Source organism: Acomys minous (assembly GCF_964271855.1).
Source record: "Acomys minous genome assembly, chromosome: 10".
NCBI lineage: Eukaryota > Metazoa > Chordata > Mammalia > Rodentia > Muridae > Acomys > Acomys minous.
The window spans coordinates 86,162,181-86,183,764 of NC_140491.1; the positions used below are offsets into that span (position 1 = coordinate 86,162,181).

At 46.1% G+C, this 21,584-nt stretch overlaps 1 protein-coding gene and 1 long non-coding RNA gene across 2 annotated transcripts in view; one reads left to right on the plus strand and one right to left on the minus strand.

Annotated features, from left to right (window-relative positions):
- Window positions 1-21,584, minus strand: part of LOC311607880 — a 426,536-nt gene that overhangs the window by 352,235 nt on the left and 52,717 nt on the right. The gene's annotated exons all lie outside the window — the stretch shown is intronic.
- Window positions 8,078-21,584, plus strand: part of KIF5C (kinesin family member 5C) — a 147,727-nt gene continuing 134,220 nt past the window's right edge. Inside the window, exon 1 of the mRNA XM_084800002.1 lies at window positions 8,078-8,569. Coding sequence (XP_084656128.1) covers window positions 8,444-8,569 — 126 coding nt within the window. The 5' untranslated portion in view covers window positions 8,078-8,443. The remainder of the gene's footprint in view (window positions 8,570-21,584) is intronic.

Here is a 21,584-nt window from a genome sequence, read left to right on the forward strand (position 1 = left end):
TTTCTATGTTTCTTAAGCTTACAAAGTACATGGCCAGGTTGTCATAGCAACGGCTCTACTTCTGGCAACGAATGAATTTTTCTGCATTGGTTATTTATTTATTTATTTATTTATTTATTTATTTACTTATGCTGTCATGAAATATCTGACAAAATCAACTTGTCTGAAATGTCTGGTTCAGTATTAGGAAGCAGCTGGTCACACTGCATCTACAGCCAGGAATCAGGGGGGATGGGAGTATTAGGTTTACTTTCTCCCTTTTAGTCAGCCCAGAACAACAGCCCATAGAAGGACACTGCTCACATCAGAGTGGGCCATCTCCCCTCGGTTAACCTAATTAACCCCCCCCCATAGGCATATCCAACAGATTGTCATCTAATTCGTCACCTCCAGACATGTCCATCAGATTGTCACCTAAGTGATTCTAGGTCTTGTCAAGTTGACAATCAAAATTAACCATCAGGCCTACCCTGGGGAAGAGAAATTATGGTTTCTATAGATTACCCTGGGATGGAGATGAAAGGGGGGGGGGCAAGTGAAGGCCTGCGAGACATCTTGTCCTCTGAGGCCTATGGAGCCCCAATGTTATAACATTTTAAAAGATATTTTTAAAAAATCCTTATTGATCTATAGCTTTATCAGGAACAAAAGACAAAAGAAAAAAAAGACAAAAAACAAACTGGGAACAGAAATCAAACTGTACACATCATCACATCACACTCACTTTGTTAAAAAAAAAAATAACTTCCTGCCCAGCGGTGGTGGCACATGTCTTTAATCCCAGCACTTGGGAGGCACAGACAGGTGAATCTCTGAGTTCAAGGCCAGCCTGATCTACAGAGTGAGTTCCAGGACAGCCAAGGTTACACAGAGAAACCCTGTCTTGAAAAACAAAAGCAAAAACAAAACAAACAACAAACACGAACAAGCCCAACCCAACTCAAAAATAATAACTCCTTGTCCCTCCTTCCCGAGCTCCTGGCAATCAACACTACTCCCTGTCTTTGTGAACTTGACTGTTCAGTTTTATAGAATTAAAGTCATACAGCACTGTTGGTCCTCCTTGTCTGTGGTTCTGTATCTATGATGTCTCCATCTGTATGTTTGACTAGCTACAGTGGCAAAACACTCAAGAACTGTGTGCACTAAGCTGTGCAAAGATCTTTTTTTATTTGCTGAATAATATAGTCTACCAACTATTTATAGAGCATTTACATCGAACTAGACATTACAAGCAATCTAGCGATCTCCAGTGGGGAGCGAACCTGAGATAACCATCAGTCCAATGCCTCAAGGCCTGGGTGGGCAGACCATGCCCAAGACCACACACTCTGCCTGGTGCCACACGGGTTGGGTGGGATACAGCACTCCTGAGATGACCCGGGACACCCAGAGATGCTGGACACCAATAAGATGAGCAAGTAAGTGGTAGAGAAGTGGAAGAAACAGAAAAGCAGAAGAATATATGCACAATGAAAAGACAAAACTGGAGATTTGACGGTAATGAGGAACAGGCTGATGTGAGTAGCTGGTGACGTCACTTAAGGCCATGATGGGGTCCTGGCCTATGATGCCATTGAGAGCCATGTGTAGGCTCATGGTCATGCAGCAGTGGGGGTCTGTTAGCACCAAAGGCCAAGCAGACATCCCTGGTCTGGGCTGCCACTTGGGGCCACACTGATGTCTGAGGGCTGTGCAGAACTGGCCCCATCCTTCAGCAGGAGAGCTGGCCCCTGCACCTCACCTGGGCAGCAAAGCAGAGTTGGTCCTGCTGGTGTGGGTGAGGCTGAGCCACCCCTGTGGGCATGAGAGCAGGAAGGCTGGCTCTGCCACTTGCTGGTGGCACTGGATGAGCTGGCAGGGTAGTACCGAAGAACTTGCTCTAGTGGTGTGGGTGCAAGAGAGCTGTCAGGCTGACCAGCTCCAATCCTTCCCAAGCCCAGATCCAGGGTTCTAAGCTGGCCCACCTCCAACATCTACCTCATTGATGAACTGCTGGAGTGGGTGAAAGGGCCAGTCCTGCAGAATCAAAGCTCTAGGATCTCCATGATACAGGGCAACAACAGGATCTCCAAGGGAGTCCTAGTGAGGACACAATATTGATAGTGTAGCAGAAGCCAGAGGCCAGGAACCAGGCTACTGACTCATTGCAATGAACATTTGCAACCAAAGAAATGTGTACAAAAGGATATTTTATGGGACACACTGTAACACACTACAGCTTCCACAATAACATTTTTTTTTCCTGTTATGGGGGGTTGGCTGTAAAGATATTTAATCCTGTTGTGAACCATGAGATTTGTGAACTGTAAAAACCTGTTTCTTGTTTGGTGTGGCTCAGCCCTAACACTCATCTTTAATCCAAGAGCTAAATAAAGTCAATCCTAGGCCAAGAGGTGGACAGGCAACCAGGTGACAGGGATTAAGCTGAAAGGAGGAACACTGAGAGACGGGTACTTAAGACAGCATGGGGAAGAAGGGGCTTTTGGCTTTTTCCTTCTGGAACTTCTGCTGAGTAGGAAGGTCAGCTGGGTGATTTCTCTGCCTCTCTGAGTGGTCAGGCTTCCAACCCAGTATCTGGAGTCTTCATTGGTAAAAGTGAAATATTGGGATTCACATTTTTTTGGTAACAGCAGATGGCAGGTATGAGGAGACAAGAGATGAGTGGCATTGGGGCACATGATGTGAAATTGATAAAGAACCAATACAAAATTAAAAAAATAAAGTAACCTAGAGATGACTTAAAGTATCCAGAAAGATGCGTACAGGTGGTATATGAATGCTATGCCATTTTCTGTAAGAAATTTCAGCTTCCTTTTGGTATCTTCAGAGAGGGGATCCGGGAACCAGTAGCTGCCTGTTTTCTTCCTTCATTGACTTATTTTACTTAACATAGAGTCTTCAGGGCTTATTCATGTTTCCTTGCTTTTAAAGGCTGAACAATATCTCATTACTTGTTTATACATTTGTCAGTGATGGACACTGGGTTGCTTTCGTCTTTTGGTGAATCAGTTGCTATGAGTCTGAGCACTGACGTACACATTCCTGGCTATCAGTTGATTGGGGAACACCTACCTAGCAATAAAACTCCTGGGCTGTATGATAATTCTATGTGTAAGTTTCTGAGAGGCTGATACTGTTCTTCACAATAGTTCTACCGTTTATACCCAAAACAGTGCATAGGGGTTTCAGTTTCTTCACACTGTGAATGTTTTCTTTCTCCCTCCCTCTCCCTGCCTCCCTGCCTCTCCTCTCTCCTCCTTTTTCCTTTGTTGTAGTCATTCTAATGGGTTTTAAGTGATGACTCTTAGAGGTTTTAATGATGTATGATGATTATCTTTTCATGTATTTATTGGTCATTTGTACATCTTCAGAGAAAGTCTATTCAATTCCATTGACAACTTTCTTTTCAAAAAAAAACTTAAGTTGTTTGGTTTTGATTGTGTGTTTCAGGCATTCTTTTTATATATTCTGTATATCTTATAACCTATAATATATACATACATATATATATGTATATATATATAATTTACAAAATTCTTTTGTTCTGTACATTGGTTCTTTGTTGTTGTTGTTGTTATCATTCTTTAATGTATAAAGGTTGTAAGTTAATTTTATTTCTTTATTTTGTCTGTGCATGTGTTGTGTGTAGAGGGATTTTAATTCAGACCGTGGCTGCACTCTGGCAAGAAATCACATCCAAAGACTTTCTAGGTCTGCATGATCTGGCTGGAATATAAACATGCCTTTAATCCAGGAGACAGAGACAAGCAGATCTGTGAATTCAAGGTCAACCTGGTATAGAGCAAATTTCAGGTAAAGAAAAGCTTAGGTCCAGGCATTGTGGTACATGCCTTTAATCTCAAACAACGAAGGTGAAGTTAGTTTGTAGAAGGAAGCACCAGTGATTGAATGGGTGACGTTTAATTGAGCGGCAGAAAAGTTGATAGAATAGGATACCCCCAATTCTCACTAGGAGAGGAAAGAGAAGCTACGTAAGGGGAAATGCAGGGGGAGGGGCGGTGGTTGAGAGGGAGAGGGGGGAGAGAGAAGGCAGGGAGGCAGTTTTACTAGGACAGCAATAGAGAAGCCAGGTTGCAGAGAGAGAACTCAGGTGATGACTGAACGAGCCAGAGAATGTGAAGAAGCCAGAAGGTTAGAGCAGGTTTCTGGAGTTAGTTTGAGGTCAAGCAGAACAATTCAGAGGCGGAGCGAAAAGACAGACTGTAGAAGCTAGCCGGGAGAGGAGTTTGAGCCAGAAAAGCTGAGCTGAACCAGCCAGCCCAGAGCTCAGTAAGAACAAGAAAGGGTGAGTTTATTAAGCTTATTAAGTCTCAGAGGCTGAAAACATTCTAGGCCTAGGTTAGATTGTACAGAGGCTAGAAGCTTCCAATACTAGGCCTAGGTTAGCAGACAGAGGCAGTAAGCCTGAGACAATTGAAACAGGTGAATAAAAGGTACTTTTACAGTGTGTGTGTGTGTGTGTATGTGTGTGTGTGTGTGTGTGTGTGTGTGTGTGTGACATGTGTACCATTGTGCTCTTGTGAAAGTCCAAGAACTACTTTCAAGGAGTCAGTTTTCTCCTTCTACTATGTGAGTGAAAGGGTGAGTTTTCTCCTTCTACTATGTGAGTGATGCTCTCAGGTCTTTAAGCTTGGTAGCTTGTCTTTACTCACTGAGGCATCTCATCAGGCCCCAACGTTATATTCTTATGTATTCAAGCTTATCAAATTTTCTTTTGTTATTGTTTGATGGTCTTCAAATTTTTTTTCTTGAATTCTGCTTAGCCCTGATCACACCGAACACTTTATTTTCTGTGTCTTGTGACCTCTTAAATGGGGTTTTCCTATGCTACCTTCCTTGATAAGGGTTCACTTCATACACCTTAACTTAGCAATTGGGGGCAAATGTTATTGCTTTGTTAATAGCAGATGGTTGAATATATGAATTAATGAGTGAGGAGGAGGGAGTCCATCGACACTCAGGCAGATCTCTGTGCATCCTGGTTATTCATTGTTCTGACACCGAGTGTACATGGAGTTCTGAGCATCCCCTAGTGGGTCCAAGGAAATTAAATTAGTAAGGCTGTTGTCTCTGCTATACTGAGTTTTACTTTCACTTCTGTTCCTGTAACACACTATCTGAGGCTGAGTGACTTATTAAAATTTTTTAGTTTGATTTAGCTCATGGATCTGGAATCGTGTGAGTCTGACACTGGCATCTTCTTGGCTTCTGGTGAGGGCTGCTTGCTGCTTCACACATGGTGGGCCAGCAGAAGCATCATCTGTGGGGAAGATTACAAGGTGAATGAAAGAGAGAACCAGAAAGAGAGCAGAGGGAGGTGATGGTGGTTAGTAATGAGTATTCCTGTGGTAACCAGCCTAGTGTCATGAGAGCAAGCACTTACTCCTGTGAAGAAAGCATACCTCTTCTTCTTTTTTAAAAATTTTATTTTATTAATTTATTCATATTACATCTCAATGGTTATCCCATCCTTTGTATCCTCCCATTCCTCCCTCCTTCCCATTTCCCCTTACTCCCCTCCCCTATGATTATGACTAAGCGGGACTTCCTCCCCCTGTATATGCTCATAGGGTATCAAGTCTCTTCTTGGTAGCCTGCTATCCTTCCTCTGAGTGCCACCAGGTCTCCCCATCCAGGGCACATGGTCAAATATGAGGCCCAGAGTACGTGTGAAAGTCATACCCCACTCTCCACTCAACTGTGGAAAATGTCCTGGTTAGATCTGGGTAGGGGTTCAAAGTTTACTGCATGTATTGTCCTTGGCTGGTGCCATAGTTTGAGCAGAACACCTGGGCCCAGATCTGCCTATCATAATGTTCTTCTTGTAGAAGCACACCCCTTCTAATGACCAACCACCACTTAAATGTCTCGCTCTCTCAACTAAATTTTGGCACAGGTTTCCCAAAGGACAGGTGGTCCATGAGCCCGAGCCCAAGCCATGCTTTGTGTGACACAGACGAGAAAGAAGCAGCAGAGGTTTCCTTCCTACTACTTTACCTGCTTCTGAGGAGAGAAAATCAAACTGATGTTGCTTACAATGGTTTAAAAACATTTGCTTCAGTGAGTCTGTCTTCTCAGCTAGGCAGGAAACTTGTGTTCCTTGGTATAACTAGATGTGTGCAATAGATATATTTTGAAAAATTAAATAAGTGATTTTTACAATAATTTATTCAGCACCCAGTAAGAATAACACTTTGTAAAATTTGGCTTATATCATACACATACATATATACATCACCATGCTAAATGCTTTATAAGTAATATTGCTTTTTATTTGTTAAAACAATTCTGAGGCAATATTCTCTTCTAATGGCAGAAAATAGGAAACCTAGTCTGAAGGAAACAAAAATACCTTGCCCCAGTGATAGAGGAAGGATTTATCTTCAGGTGAGTTGTCCACTTAGCGTGCTTCCTACTCTGCACTCCGTGTTCCAGATGACACAAAGGCAAGGAAGTATTCACTGTCCAGATGTGGTGATACAGATAAGAGACTGGGGCAGTGAGGAAGGAAAACCAGCCAGAGGCCATCTTGGAAACTCTTCTGCAGAAGGAGTCTTAGGATTGACAAGTTAGTGTTGGCAAAGTCCAACAGACACTAGGTATTGGCCAGCGTGCTCTTGTGGGAAGTGGAACTGCATCGGTTTTCTTTCAGGAACCTTCCTGCCCTGAGGTTCTTGACTCTAGTTTATTTTGTCAGAGGGTAGATGCTAGCCTAGTCACAGGCCATTATAGACCTTCCCTAGGAGGTTTCAAACACAAACTTTGAAAAACATTTCTCCTGAGCCAGGCGTGGTGGCGTATGGCTGTAATCCCAGCGCTTGGGGAGGGAGAGGCAGGCAGATCTTTGTGAGTTTGAGGCTAGCCGGGTTTCTTGAATAAATAATTAAGACACGTTGTATTCTGTTAAGTTCTCCATTTGCTTCAGCGGCTTTGGTCATGTTCCTGTCAACTTTCATAAGGCCCCAAGACATGTATTTACTGATGGATGGGAACAGGCCAGTAGGCACAGCAAATGTTCTAAACAAATGTCAGGGAAAAAGGCAGGACAAGTTGAATAGAAGAGGCCACAAGAGGAAGCTACAGGAGAGGAGGGAACCTAAATAAGCAGGGGGAACTGTGATTATGGGGGCCCGGGCCCGTCTTGGATTTGATCATCTATATGATCTGTTCATTTCTACAGATTCTAAACATAATTAGAAACTGACCTATGACTGGTTGTAACTGAGAGGGCCTTTGTGTGTGTGTGTGTGTGTGTGTGTGTGTGTGTGTGTGTGTGTGTGTGTCCCAAGCTGTCTTCTGAGTGCTGAGATTCCAAGCATGTACCATCACAGGAAGTTGAAAGGTTCCTGACTTGGGACTCAAAAGCCAGCTTTACACTCCAAGCTGAAAAGTAGTATGCTAAGTATGTGGGTGTGTGAATTTGTTTTCTGACTTAGTTTTGCAGTGATGAAGTCCTTGACTTTGATTCGATACGAACTGTTAAGAGCTACCCATGTTCAGGCATTTCCGTATATGTAGCGATTCAATGATACCCATTTCGTTCCTGCTTTCCTTAGAACTCTTGCAAACTCTACAGCATGTGGAAACACTCTACACTGTGTCGATAAGGTTTGTTTATTTATTTATTTATTTATTTATTTATTTATTTATTTATTTTATTTTTTGAGACAGGGTTCTCTTGTAGTCCTCGCTGTCTTGGACTCCCTTTGTAGACCAGGCTGGCTTCGAACTTACAAAGATCCACCTGCCTCTGCCTCCCAAGTACTGGGATTAAAGGCGGGTGCCACCACGCCCGGCTATACGTATTTTTCTTTCAGGAAAAGATGTGATTTTTTTTAAAAAATAGAGTTTAACTGGAATATTAACTATGACTTCCATTCTGCTCTTGGCTTGTGCAGACACTTCAGCCCAGCAGCTCCAGGTTCTCAGGCATCGTTGGCCTCTCACCTGTAGGTAGAGTGGCTGACTACAAGTCCCGGGATGCGTCGCGTTCACACCCAGGGTGAGGCGTATCTTTGTGGTGACATCACCGTGCCGAGGCGGGGCAGAGGGGCGGGCCTGGAGGTGCCGGAGCAGGCTGGTGCTGATGCAGGATGGCTGAGCTTGCCGAAGCCCGGGACGTCTGAGCCGGGCGGGGATTGCTCCCTGAGCATCGCCTAGTCCGCCCGCCGCGTGGTCGCGGGCAGGTGGGCCGGGGGTGCAGGACCCGGCTGGAGGTCAGCAGTAGGGCGGCCCAACCCCGGTGGCGGAGCTGCCGGGCTGTCCAGGGCAGGCTCACGATGACCTGCTGAGGAGCTGCGGGAGGCTGCGGGAGGCGGCCTAGCTGCGGGCAGCGGTCCGTTCGCGGCCTCCTCGGTGGCGCTGCCCAGCCCGCCGGCCCCCCCACCCATCCTCGTGTCTCCTCCTGCCTCGGCCCGAGATGGCGGATCCAGCCGAATGCAGCATCAAAGTGATGTGCCGGTTCCGGCCCCTCAACGAAGCGGAGATCCTCCGCGGGGACAAATTCATCCCCAAATTCAAAGGCGACGAGACGGTGGTGATCGGGGTAAGTGGCCTTGATGTCTCGCCCCTCCTCCGGCTTTGCACCACAGCCTCAGCGGAGAGCTTCTGTTCGTCCCCTCGGACATCCCAGCGGGTCTGGGCTCGCGGGTGGACTGCACAAGAGCCCTTGGCGGGCGACTCCCTCCGGGCGGTGGTCGCGCGGGGCGGCGGGGGCGTTCGAGGTCCGCCATTGTTTGCGGGTGGGGGCTCGGGTGGGCCTATTGTTCCCACGCTCGCGCCGCGTGGGCAGTGTTTCGGGTTGCCAGCAAGTAGGGAATGCCCGGGCCTTGGTCAAAAGTATAAGCTCTACAGACCCACAGACGTATCCAGGCATTCCAGGGTTCGGTTTGTCTCAAGACCTTAGCCAAAAAGGTAGGAAGGAAAGGTAGAAGAAAAACAAAATCTTCCCCTGGGCCTTTGCATAGTCGGTTTCACCTTGCTCCCCTGTGGAAGGTGAGGGGTGCTCTTGGTGTCCCTGGGAGGTCTCTCATGTCTCTTGCTTCCTATCACCCCAGTTGTCCTGGATTTGTGCTTTCTCTGCTGGATTTGTCCTCCCCCCCCCCCCGCGCCTCCCCCAGCCCCATCCTCTCTCCTGAGTGTTTGCAGATAGTCTGATATGTTTTGCTCTATGTAGACGGAGAGGAGATGCTGAGAGAAGGAGTCTCCAAATAGCCCCTCTGTGTCAAGAGCAGAAGTTACTTAAGCGAATCCAAGGTCTCCTTTTTGATCTCCCCCCTTCCTCCCCCCTTCACACACATTGCCTTTTCCCCCAGCTTAGCTCCTTTTCTGCAGTCTGTCCGCTGAAAAGGGGAGGGAATACTAATGGCTTATAATTCTTAAGGGAATATACCAAATGAAATAAACTAGTCTTGTCCCCACCTCCTCCTTTCTTAGGCTGCTCTCCCTAGAGTGTGTGGCCCATGGTGCCTTCTTTGTATTCGAGGAGCCTCGTGGAGAGGGACTGAGTTAATGCGAGCCTCTAGGTCCCCACTGACACGTTCCTGGCATCCCTCTCCAGGCTGCTGATGCAGCCTTCCCGTCTTCAGCATTGATTAAGTGATGTCATCTCCATCACTGAGCATGCTCGGACTACTCTCTCTCTCCCCCCCCTCCCTCCCCCCAATTCCCCCAGTGACTGTTGTATTTAGGTCAAGTGATTGACAGGTGGCAGTTTTCTGAGGGTATATAGGTAGAGAACACCTAGCCCATTTTCAAGCACTAGCCCTGCGTTTCTCCACCCAGTCTGTCCCCAGCATCTTTGGCAAGGTTGTCTGCTGCAGTCACTGCAAAGGGTCCTTGGACCAGCAGGCGCTGGTAGGCGAGTATTTTCCACCAGAAGGGAATAGAGGTCAAGCTCTGGCTTGGGGACTTCATCTTGTATCTTGCTTAAGAAGGCTCCTCCTCCTCCTCCTCCTCCTCCTCCACCTCCTCCTCCTCCTCCTCCTCCTCCTTCTTCTTCTTCTTCTTCTTCTCTTCCTGCAGTTTATAATCTTCTTCCCGGTTTTCACAGTTACAGAAAATACCAACCTCTGAAGGCAGTGTGGATGATGGGCAGACACTTATTCTGAGACCTGACTAAGGGATTTTCCCCCTTTACTTAGTGTTAACTTCCAGATAGTTGTGTGCTACCATTATTGATGAGGAAACCTTATACTTAATGGCGTATATGGGCTAGTGATACATCCGTGGCAGCCTGGAGCTATCAGCTTCCAGTTCCTGGCCTGAGATCCCATCACAGTCTGATCTGCTGTTTTCCTGAGTGAGGTTGGTTCAAGTAGACTTCTAGTCCCTCCCTCTTGGCTTGTAACACTTTCTAAAGTAACCATTGTTTAGTGCCTGAAACCCTTCTGGTGGCCTTGTGTTTTGTTTGGTTTGTTTTTCCTCTCCAGAGTTCTTCTCCTATCTAACTACTGCTTTGAGTCCCAGTCCTCTTCCCCTCCCCCTTCCTCATCCTCTGCAAGGACCAGTGAAGTACAGTAGTAAATCCTCTTGCTCTGCAAAGCATAGAGTCTTAAATTTTAGTACTACTACTAAGCGGATATGCTTATTTTCTGTGAAAATATACACAAGTAATACTAAGCTAAAACAAGCAGACACAAAAATTTTAACAAGAAGTTATGTATGTGAATATTGTAAGGTGGTTTTCGCTCATCCTAGTATACTTCTTTAATACAATGGTGTCTTGTTTTGTTTTGTTTTTCGAGACAGGGTTTCTCTGTGTAACAGAGCCCTGGCTGTCCTGGACTCGCTTTGTAGACCAGGCTGGCCTCAAACTCACAGAGATCTGCCTGCCTCTGTTTCCATGAGTGCTGGGATTAAAGGCATGCACCACCATGCCTGGACTATTTTTTTTTTTAATATTAAGATAGTTTACTGAAAGAAAGCATCATCCAGAAATGTATTATCAATTAGCCTGATGCCTTTTCAAAGTACAGTCTCCCTATAACTGCCTTTCAGACTAAGAAACAGGCATTTTCACTATCTTAGAGATTTCTCCAGGGTCATCTCCTAGCCACATCTCCCCAGGGTAACCAATATTCTGATTTCTGATGCCACACGTTAGTTTTGCTTGTTTTTCTTAATGTAAAGCCCTGTAGTAGGTTTTTTGTGATGTTTCTGACAGCTGGCATTTCAACACTGTGCTTGTCAAGTCGGTCTTGTTTGCAGTGGTATTCCGTTATATGAATAGCCCTCTGAGTTTACAGATTACATGCGTGTGCCACCAAACCTAGTAGCTGTTGACAGGTAGTTGGCCCACTTCCATTCAGGACTAGCGTGGAATGGTGCTGCTATGCATATAACTGTGTGCATCGTTTGGTTTGTGTGTGCGTGCGTGCGTGTGTGTGTGTGTGTGTGTGTGTGTGTGTGTGTGTGTAGGACGGAGCACCCTCAGATGACAAGTGTTGAGATGCGTGTTGGCTTGGCCTTCAGATCGTTCCCATGACTGGTTATTAATGTAGATGTCAATGCAGTCTGGCAGCACGTGTGATTCTTTTTTTGGTTTTTCGAGACAGGGTTTCTCTGTGTAGCCTTGACTGTCCTGGACTCCCTTTGTAGACCAGGCTGGCCTCGAACTCACAGAGATCTGCCTGCCTCTGCCTCCTGAATGCTGGGATTAAAGGCGTGCACCACCACACCCGGCAGCACGTATGATTCTTAAGCATCACGTCTCCACGTTGGCAGCAGCATACATGACTGAGTTACGCATAGATTTGGTCTCAATGGATGGGTGTATGGTGAGGACGTCCAAAGAACTTAGAACTTAGAACTGCTCAGAAATGTCACTGTCACTCTCAGCAGTCACCAGTAAAGGAGGACACTGGTGGAGGGAGTTCAAGATCAGACCCTGGAAGTTCTTAGTTTTGAAGTAGAGATCTTTTTTCTTTTTCTTTTTCTTTTTTTTCCTGTAAAGTCCTATTGAGTTCTTACGGAGTTGTACATCAAGAGAGAAAGATTTTCAGGTGGAATTCCTAGGTTTCTCCTTTAAGGGAATGGACAGTCTTGGGAGAGTGGCCTCACCATCCCTGCTGTGTGTTTGGAGCTTGCTAGCAAATCCTTCCCCTTGGCTCCGCCCCCCCCCCCCCCAACCCTGGCTTTTCCAGGCCTCTTTATTTTGATCTCACAGCACTGTATTTGTTAGTTTCCTGTTGCTGTGGTAGAAAGCCATGACTGAAAACTTTCTGGAAGAGTTTATTCGGGCCTCTGGTTCCAGAGGGGAAGTCCATAATGGCAGAGGAGACACCAGCAGGCAGCCAGAGCAAGGAGTAAGCGCATCGCCAACCATAAACTCAGGCAGAGAGACCAAACAGGAAGTGGGAGTGCGCCTCTCACTAGTGCTTAGAGCCAGGCCACGCCTCCTAAAAGTTCTATAGCTTCTCCAAACATCTCCACAAATCTGAGACCAAGTGTACAAATGCTTCAGCCTACAGGGGACATCTCTTATCCAAGCCGTTACAGCTGTGTTTGTTTTGTAATGATCTCACAAGTGTCCCCTTTATGTTACTGTTAGTTTGATTACATATCTAGTGATATTGTCAGCTACTGTACAAATAAGAGCCACCCAGGTTTTTACTCCTTTACATTTCCTAGGGCCTTATCCATAGATGGATGATATTGCAATATTTATTGATTTCTTTGTTAGTCTGGAAATCTTTAATATAGTGTGTGTGTGTGTGTGTGTGTGTGTGTGTGTGTGTGTGTGTGTGTGTACACATGGCCAGAAGTACACTATTGAGGTGGCTTCCTCAGTTGTTTTTCATGTTACTACTCTTTGAGACAATGTCTCTCACTGAACCTGGAGTTTGCCAATCTGCAAGACAGGCTCACCACTGAGACCCAGAGGTGCACTAACCCTTGACTCCCCAATCTTGGAATTACAAGTGCATGTTGTTATGCTTCGTTTCTTATGTGGGCCCTAGGGGTTTAAGTTGGGACTTCACGCTTGTATAGCATGCACTTTCCTGACTAAACTATCACGCCAGTCTCTACTTTGCTCTAGTAACTTACCTTACTGACTTGACTTTATAAGCAGGATGTTGGAAATAGTTAAACAAAAACAAACAAATAATCTCAAGTACCACTCAAGACTTTCTAAGAGGACATTAATTATACTAAAAGGACTATTGAAAAATTGGAGGAAAAAAAATGCTGTGTTCAGCTTGTTGAAATTAGGAGAGCTGCTGACACTGGTGGTGAGCCAGAGGGGGAGGGGAGGGCGTATTATTAGAAAAGGGCCCTTTTCTTGTACCACATTAATTCTTCAGAGAAAATTACTGGATTTAGAGGATTTCTCAGAGGACAGCTTCATTAACTGCTAAAATCCTGGTGAGTCATCCATTATTACTGCGGGCTCTGCCTCTTGGTTGTGAAACATCTGCGTGGATGGACCATCTCTGGCCTGGCCAGTTTCCACTGGTTCTTTAATATGGCTTTTTCCGTATTAGTTTCTTCCTGTTGGGCATTTTTGTTTGCAGTGCGGAGGACGTAGGCCTTGCCAGATAGCCCAGTAGATGGCTACTTTTCCCAGCGACAGGGTAAGCTCTGAGAGTCACAGAGTCAGTCACAAACCCTGACCTGGCCATTGGTGAGGAAAGTGACCTTGGGACCTAGGAGCTTGCTGTTAGATTTCACAGTTGATGGACAGAAAAGGAAGGTGCCTGATAGAGAGTGGAGATTAAGGTGTGAGGAAATGGAGCAGTACGTGAGAATTTTTCTTTCGGTCCACTCCATTTACTCGTCTTTCCAAGTAAGAATTTAAAAATTCTTTATAGCTCCAGGACTTCGTTAAGAGTAGAGTTTTAAACCAGGTGCTGTGGCGCACGCCTGTAACCCCAGCATTCTGGGAGGCAGAGGCAGGCGGATCTCTGAGTTCGAGGCCAGCCTGGTCTACAGAGTGAGTCGAGGACAACCAGGGCTACACAGAGGAAACCCTGTCTCAACCAAGAAGAGCAACGTTCTGATGGTTTTGAAAATAGTGTTTGCTGACTCTTGCATTAGGCTTATATTGCTTCAGTAACAACTTGCCATAGATCTAGAGGCTTAGCACAGCCCGGATGAATTTTGTCAGTCTATGCAAATCAGAAACCCACTAGGCTGGCTGTTTTCTCTGTTTTGAGTCTCTACGGGTCCAAACCTGATGGCTGGCGGGGCAGCGCTGTCCAGAGGATCTAACTCGGTGGGAGAAGTCAGTGGCTTGTGGGCCCTCTCCCCGATCATCTGAGATTTCCTTATCATATCGTTAGATGATTAGCAAGCTTAATTCTGTGTGTAGAGTCCCATTTATCATTAGCAGGTAAAGGGGCTAGGGAGTGTGGACATCTTTGAGGAACACTACTCTGCCGACTGTACAACAGCATACTAGGATATAAAGCATTTCATCTCTCAGCAAAACAAGGCAACAAGCCCACGAACAAAAACAAACAAACAAACAAACAAACCAGACAGTAACTCTCTAGTTACGCTTCCAGCGGCCACGCATTGTTTCTTCTTTCTGTAATTTCACGTTTCCTATGCTGACACCAAGTGTTAAATATCGTTTGGACTTTGGGTTTCTTCACTTAGCAACTTCTTGTGACTTACTTATGCTGTGTATGTCCGTATATATAAATAGGTCTGTTGCTGCTCTGCATAGTACTTTTCCATTGTGTGTACGGGCACAGCACAGCACTCACTCACTCATCTTTTGATGGGCATTTGGAGTGCTCCCAATTGGTGTGATGGTGAAGAAAGCTGCTCTAAGCTGTTGCGTATAGATTTGGTGTGAGCATACATTTTTGTTTCTCTTGGTTGAATGCCCAGAAGGAGGATTGCTGGATCATTTTGTAACTATATGTTTAACTCTATAAGAAAATGCCCAAGTCTTTTTTTTTTTTTCAAAGTGGTTGGACCATTTTGCATTCCTGTCTAAATGCGGCAGCGTTTTAAGCCAAAGTTTTAAATAGCTTAGTCAAGTCACTTTGCTTAAGCGCGTGCTGAACTAGTAGTGTCTCAGTCTATAGGCACTTCATCCCTTCTGCTCTAAATTCAGAGCTGCTCTTAGGTGCTGAAAATAGACTAGTAATTTCCTATAAAAATGCCATCAAGTATTAGAGTGCATGAACTCAAGGGAGTGGTTAGAAGCTGGCACATTACTCCTCAAGGGGACTCGCTGTACCCAGGGGAGGCATACAGTTGGTGCTTCATAAATGAAAAGGTGTGGAGAGGCCGCTGGAGAATCAGGGAAACTGAGTGTGGGTAATGTGGCGGTTTGACTAGGAATGTCCCCCATAGATTCATGTGTTTGACTGCTTGGCCAAAGGGAATGGCACTCTTAGGAGGTCTGGCCTTGTTGGAGTAGATACAGCCTTGTTGGAGAAAGTATGTCACTGTGGGGAGGCAGGGCTTTCAGGTCTCATATGCTCCAGCTATGCACAGCATGTCACACACGGCTGCCTTCGGATCAACGTGTAGGACTCTGAGCTCCTTCCGCAGCCTCGTGTCTGCCTGCCTGCATGCCGCCAACCTCTGACACTGTAAGCCAGCTCCAATGAAATGCTTTTCTTTGTAAGCGTTGCAGTGGTCAGGAATAGATACCCTAGCTAGTGGTGGCCCTTTCTTTTCCCAAGTGGCTTAAGTTTTCTGGGCCTTGGTTTTCTCATATTTAAAGCAGAGAGAAACGTATAACAAGGTCATTAGGCTAAAATGAACTGGTTATTGTCTGGCACGAAGAAAATGCCCAGTTATTAATTAGCTCCTGGGTTTTCCACCCCCCCCCCCATAATTTCTCCCTTTTCCAGTGTTAGATTTGTTCATGCAGGTTCTTGCCAAGCTTTGACTATACTCTGAACATCCTCCTTCTTACGTCTTAGGCATCTGTTCATCGCCTTCTCCTGGGCGAGCAGCCACTCTTCATCTTATTTGTGTTCAAAGCTCATGTTCCATTAGGTACCATTGGCTGTTTTTTTTTTTTAATCTGAAGCAATCATGTCCAAGAGTGAGTGAGTGTGTGTGTGTGTGTGTGTGTGTGTGTGTGTGTGTGTGTGTGTGTGTGTGTTTGTTTTCCTGCTATAAGGTCTTTGGGCAGAAGTTTTTTTGTTTATTTCTTTATTTTAATGATTTTTTTTATCTGCTTTGCTGTAGTTAGTATAATCACTTCGTAAGTGTATTCTGACTGAAGGTTGTTCTTTTTCCCGGCTTGGCAGCAAGTCTGCATAATGCTGATTTCTGCATTTCTTTAAATAACTTGGGAATCACTGGAGATATTCCTCCATCTCTACCCTCACTCATATGGCCCAGGTCTGAAAGTTTTCCACTCTTCGTCCCCCTACTTAAGGTTTACTCTCTCCCCTACCTGTGTTTTCCCTGTGGTCCTAGTCACCTGTATCTTAAACAAACAAACAAACAAACAAACAAAGCAAAACCAAAGGCCAGTTCCCAGATGCTCGTTCTCTCGCGCTCGCGCGCTCTCTCTCTGTCTGTCTGTCTGTCTGTCTGTCTCTCTCTCTCTCTCTCTCTCTCTCCTCACTTTATAGACCAGGCTGGCCTTGAACTCACAGCGGTTCACCTGCCTTTGCCTCCTGAGTGCTGGGATTAAAGGCTTGTGCCACCATGCCCAGCCAAATGGTTTCTCTTGAGGGAAAACAAAATGCTTCCTTAACAGATCCAATTCCATCTTATTTCTTCCTTTGTTTAAACAACTCGTTTTTTGGTTTTTGTGGCTGAGAAAGCTCTCCCCTTTACCCACTTATCCAACCAGTTTCTTTTAGTAGAAATTGTTGCACAGATTTGTGATCATTTGTGAATATGGAGAGACTGGGAGAGTACAGTTGAACTCCGTTCTAGTGTCTCCGTGCCCGAAACATGCGTGGGCAGCCTGGGGGGGACGCTCAGGTCTGCTGCTTCCATTCTTGGAGATCTGCTGGCCTGTATTGAGTTCCGGCGCCCTCACTTGGAAGACAGTGATGGCAGCACTTCCCTTCTCTGGTAGCATGATGTGACACAACTCAGAGGCTCAGCTGCCAGTCAACAACAGGCACTCAGAAATTGCCAGGCGGTGGTGGCGCATGCCTTTAATCCCAGTACTCCGGGAGGCAAAAGGCAGGTGAATTGTTGTGAATTCGAGGCCAGCCTGGTCTAAAAAGTGAGTCTAGAACAGCCAAGGCTAACACAGAGAGACCCTGTCTTGAAAACAAAACAAAACAACAGCAACAACAAAAAAGCCCAACCAACCAACCAAACACCCCCCCCCAAAAACCACCAAACAAAACAAAACAAAAAACAACAACAACAAAAAAACCCAAACAAACAAACAAACAAAAAAAGGAAATCAATAGAACTAGGGGCTGTTTCTCTGTACTCGTGCGGGACTGACTCGCCTTGGGAGAGCCCAGGTCTTTCATAGGTTCCTGGTGCCTGCAGGGTGGACCCCGATGCTACCGTGATGCATTTGGGGCCCTCTGTACTCTGAGTCTGCTCACCGCTCTAGCCTCGCACCTTAGTCCAGTGGTCCTCAACCTTCTAATGCTGTGACAACAGCTCTTCATGTTGTGGTGACCCCCAACCATAAGATGATGTTCGTGCTACTTCCTAACTGTAATTTTTGCCGCTGTTATGAATAATAACGTAAAGATCTGTGTTTTCCAGTGGTCTCTGGGGGTCGAGACCCACAGGTTGAGAACCACCCCCTTACTCCATTATTTCAGCTGTACCAGGTCATTCCTTGCTTGGTGGCCTCCCCCTAGTTCTGTGAAGGTCCTTTCACCTCCATGCCCCAAGAGACTGCCCCCGTAGCTTCCCAGCATGGCGAGCATCCAGTCCCCTTTGGCTTCTGCTCCTTCGGCACTTCCTCAGACACTTTGACTAGTCCTCCTTTCCTCTTCCCATCCCTAAGGTAGGGTTAGCCTTTTCCCTGGGCTCTCCCAGTCAGGCACAAAACACACTTTTCTCCCGTTGGGCTGAAAACCCTGTGAAGGCCAGGAAAGCATGCGTATTCATCCTGTTTTCAAGGCCTGGACCAGAGTATCATTTAGCGAAAGATGTCTGTGGAAAGACAGCCCTTCTTGCCTGTCTGGGCGGTGTTTATTTGCTTAGGGGACCATCCTGACTTCTCTGGGTCTGGAAACAAGTCTTTCCTGCCTTAGGTATTTCATAGTTTTGTTATTCTGTAACAAAACATAGAGGTTTTCTTTGACTGGGGTGTGGTGCCCACTTGTAATCCCTGGATGTATGAGGCTGAGGCAGGAACAGTTCCAGCCTGGGCTACATAGTGAGAGTCTATCACAGAAAGGAAAAAAAAAATAGTTTTGGAGGGTGCTTTTAAAATATATGCTCATTGAAAAAAAAATCAGATCATGAAAGTAATGGAGGCAACAAAAATAGCTCATTTTTCGTGACCAGGAAACACCAGTTAGCATTTCCCTGCGTATAGCACTCCTTCCTGTTTCTACTGTGTGTACTTTGTTTTAAAACAGGTTTTGATTTATGGGGTGTGTTCTAGAACCCAGCTTACCAAGAGGCAAACTTTAGACATTTGCGTCTTGAAGATTGTTTATAACTGCAGTGTTTTCCAGTCGGTTATTTAACTGCTTCGTACTGAGGAACATTTGGGGGTTTTTCTCTGTTATTCACCTCAGCCCACCAGACGTCTGTGAATGTGCCCACTCATTTCGGTAATGCCTGTTTCTAGAACTGAGCTCAGAACATAGAGGTCAGTTGTGATGCTGGAGCATCCTCAGTCTGCAGAGGGAGCGATTCGGGCATGGAGACTATTGCCCGCCCGCCCTGTATTTTATCGTCTCTCTTCTCTGCTTGCCCTGTGGAATTGCTGCCAGTTTGTCTCATCAGGCAGTCCTGTCTGTGCTAAATTAAATTCTTACCAAGAGTGTGTGTTCGTCATGCACTGTTAAGCCCTGGATCCAGGGCGCGCGGCAAGCCTTCAGACTTTCAGTGTAAGCGGCTCGGTTTTGTAGCGGTCTCTTGTCATCTTCAATATCCCAGGGGAATGTTCGTTCTTCCAGGTCATCAAGAGCTAAATCTGTCTCTAGAGGCAGACAGAGATAGAGGCCCAGGCTGTGGTCTTAAAGAGAAACAGGATGGATGTACCCTGCCTTTTTGTGTTGATATTGGGTGGCCTGTGAGCCCTGGGATGTGGGGGCACTGAGTAGGGACCAAGTAGCCCTCTCAGAAAGGCCTTAGGAAGAGGCCTTTACTTGCTTTTTCCTTGATCACTGGCTACCCCTTTAAAAGTACAGCAAAAATTCAAATGTGCTTCAGAGTGGAAAGAATACAAAGACACATTCCCGTGTGTCCCTCGACTGGTCTTAACCCTCATCACCAAATAGCCAATCTACTCCTCCCCATATGCTCTCCTAACCTTTCCCATATTCACTAATGCCCTTTATGGTAAAAATCTCATATTTCATATGATTTGATCCTCCAACTTCAGTGTGCATCTCTAGAAGGTCAGGACCCTTTAATGTAACTGTGAGACACCACAGTGATATGCTGTCAGTATTTCCTCACCGATGAGTAGCCATTGCCTCATAAATTTCTTCTCGAAAGTGTGTTTGGGTTGGCTTGGCAGGTACTGTTGATTTCACTGGGTAGAGAGAAATATCCCTGCATGTTCACCTTGAAACGACAAGGGGGGGTTCTGTGGGGATCCAGCCGTTGAAGAGGCAGGAACCTGCACACAGTGAAGAGGGCTACCCAAGACTCCAGACCCCCCCCCCCTGGGTGGTGGTAGCACACACCTTTTATCCCAGCACTTGGGAGGCAGAGGCAGGTGGATCCCTGTGAGTTCGAGGCCAGCCTGGTCTACAAAGCAAGTCCAGGACAGCCAAGGCTACACAGAGAAACCTTGTCTCAAAAAACCAAAAAAAAAAAAAAAAAAAAAAAAAAGACTCCAGACTCAGTTCTGCCAACAGCACCCATGTTGTTTTTAATCGAGCAGCGCTGGTGCTGAAAATGCTCCACACTCTGACTTTGCCTTGCTGCCACACTCCCTGGCTTGCGTCAGCTGGTGGAAGCGCCAGAGACAGGCAAATGCGTGCCGTTTGTCTTTCCACCACACTGCTCACTCAGCCTTGTTTGATCCGCGATTTGGAGCGGTTCTTTCAGGTGTGTTTGGGGGAATTTTCGTCTCATGTTTTTCATCCTTAGTGTGAAACGAATATTGGGAAACACATTTTCAGGGCATGAAGGGGGTGGTGGTGTGTGAGAGCAAAATTTGGTGCAGTGCGTAAGGAAAATAGTTCAGTAGCTTCTGTTTTCTCATTAAAAGAGAAGAGACATGGAGACAATGCAAGAGAAAACCAAATTCAGGTAATTTATGTTTTGACACTTTTCAGGGCAGGCTTATTTAGGAGCTGCAGGCCAATAGTATTATTTTAGAGGCGTTTGATATGAAGATCTGGGTTACACAGCTCTGGATTGACAAGCCTCAGGGATTTTTCCTTCCCCAGACTCCCTCACAGGGCTTTGTTCCAGTTCTCTGCTTGCCCTTGCCTTCCTGAGGAGCCCAGAGCTGTCTGATTGATTCTCTGGGGGAGGTTGTAGTATAGTTTTCCTCAAAACCTGTCTGGAACCTTGCTCCTCAGAGGCTATTGATTTCCACCTGGGAACTAGGGTAAATAACCGCTCCCTCTGACATCAGAAACTTGGGAGAGTCGTGGGGGAAGGGACTTTATCTCTCCCATAGCTGCCACCTGCCCCCAAAGAGAGAGACAGATGCCCGTCTGATTGGCCGGTGTGTAGACTTGCTTTCTGATGGAGTAGGGTACTTTCCTGAATCAGTACTTTCTGTGTTTGAGTTTTGTGGTAAACTGAGGTAACCTGACCTCGGCAGGGCCTACTTCCTTGGTTTGGCCACCAGGGCTGTTTCTTTCTTCTTGTTAATTGGCAGCCGAGTAGCTCACACATTGCAGGCCCTGAGCAACTAGTCTTAAGTTCATGCGGACCCAGACAGTAGCGGAGAAGGGTGATGGGGTGTGAAAAGTAGGAAGAGAATCCTCCCCACCCGACCTTGGGGTACACCTGTGCTGGGATGGCGGGTGCAGGAGCCCTACCTAGGCTGTGCTTGAGTAGCGTGTCTGTCATGGGAGGGGGTCCCTGGTGCTAATGTCATTGTGATGCCATTAAGTTCATTTTTTTGTTTTTTTTTTGTTTTTTTGTTTTTCGAGACAGGGTTTCTCTGTGTAGCCTTGGCCATCCTGGACTCACTTTGTAGACCAGGCTGGCCTCGAACTCACAGCGATCCGCCTGCCTCTGCCTCCTGAGTGCTGGGATTAAAGGCGTGCGCCACCACCGCCCGGCTGCCATTAAGTTCATGATACCCTTAAGTAAGTTCATGTTTATAGTATACGTGAGAGAAACTGAGCTTTAGAAGAAATATGTGTAGCTCTTTATAAACCACTAGGCAAAACAGTACAACCAACTAGTTATCTGTTCAAACCAGCAGGGAACAGCATCCAAAGGGCTCTATCCTAGGCGAGCAGTGTTTGCTTATACATGGCACTTGTTAGATTTCCATGGGAAACATAGCT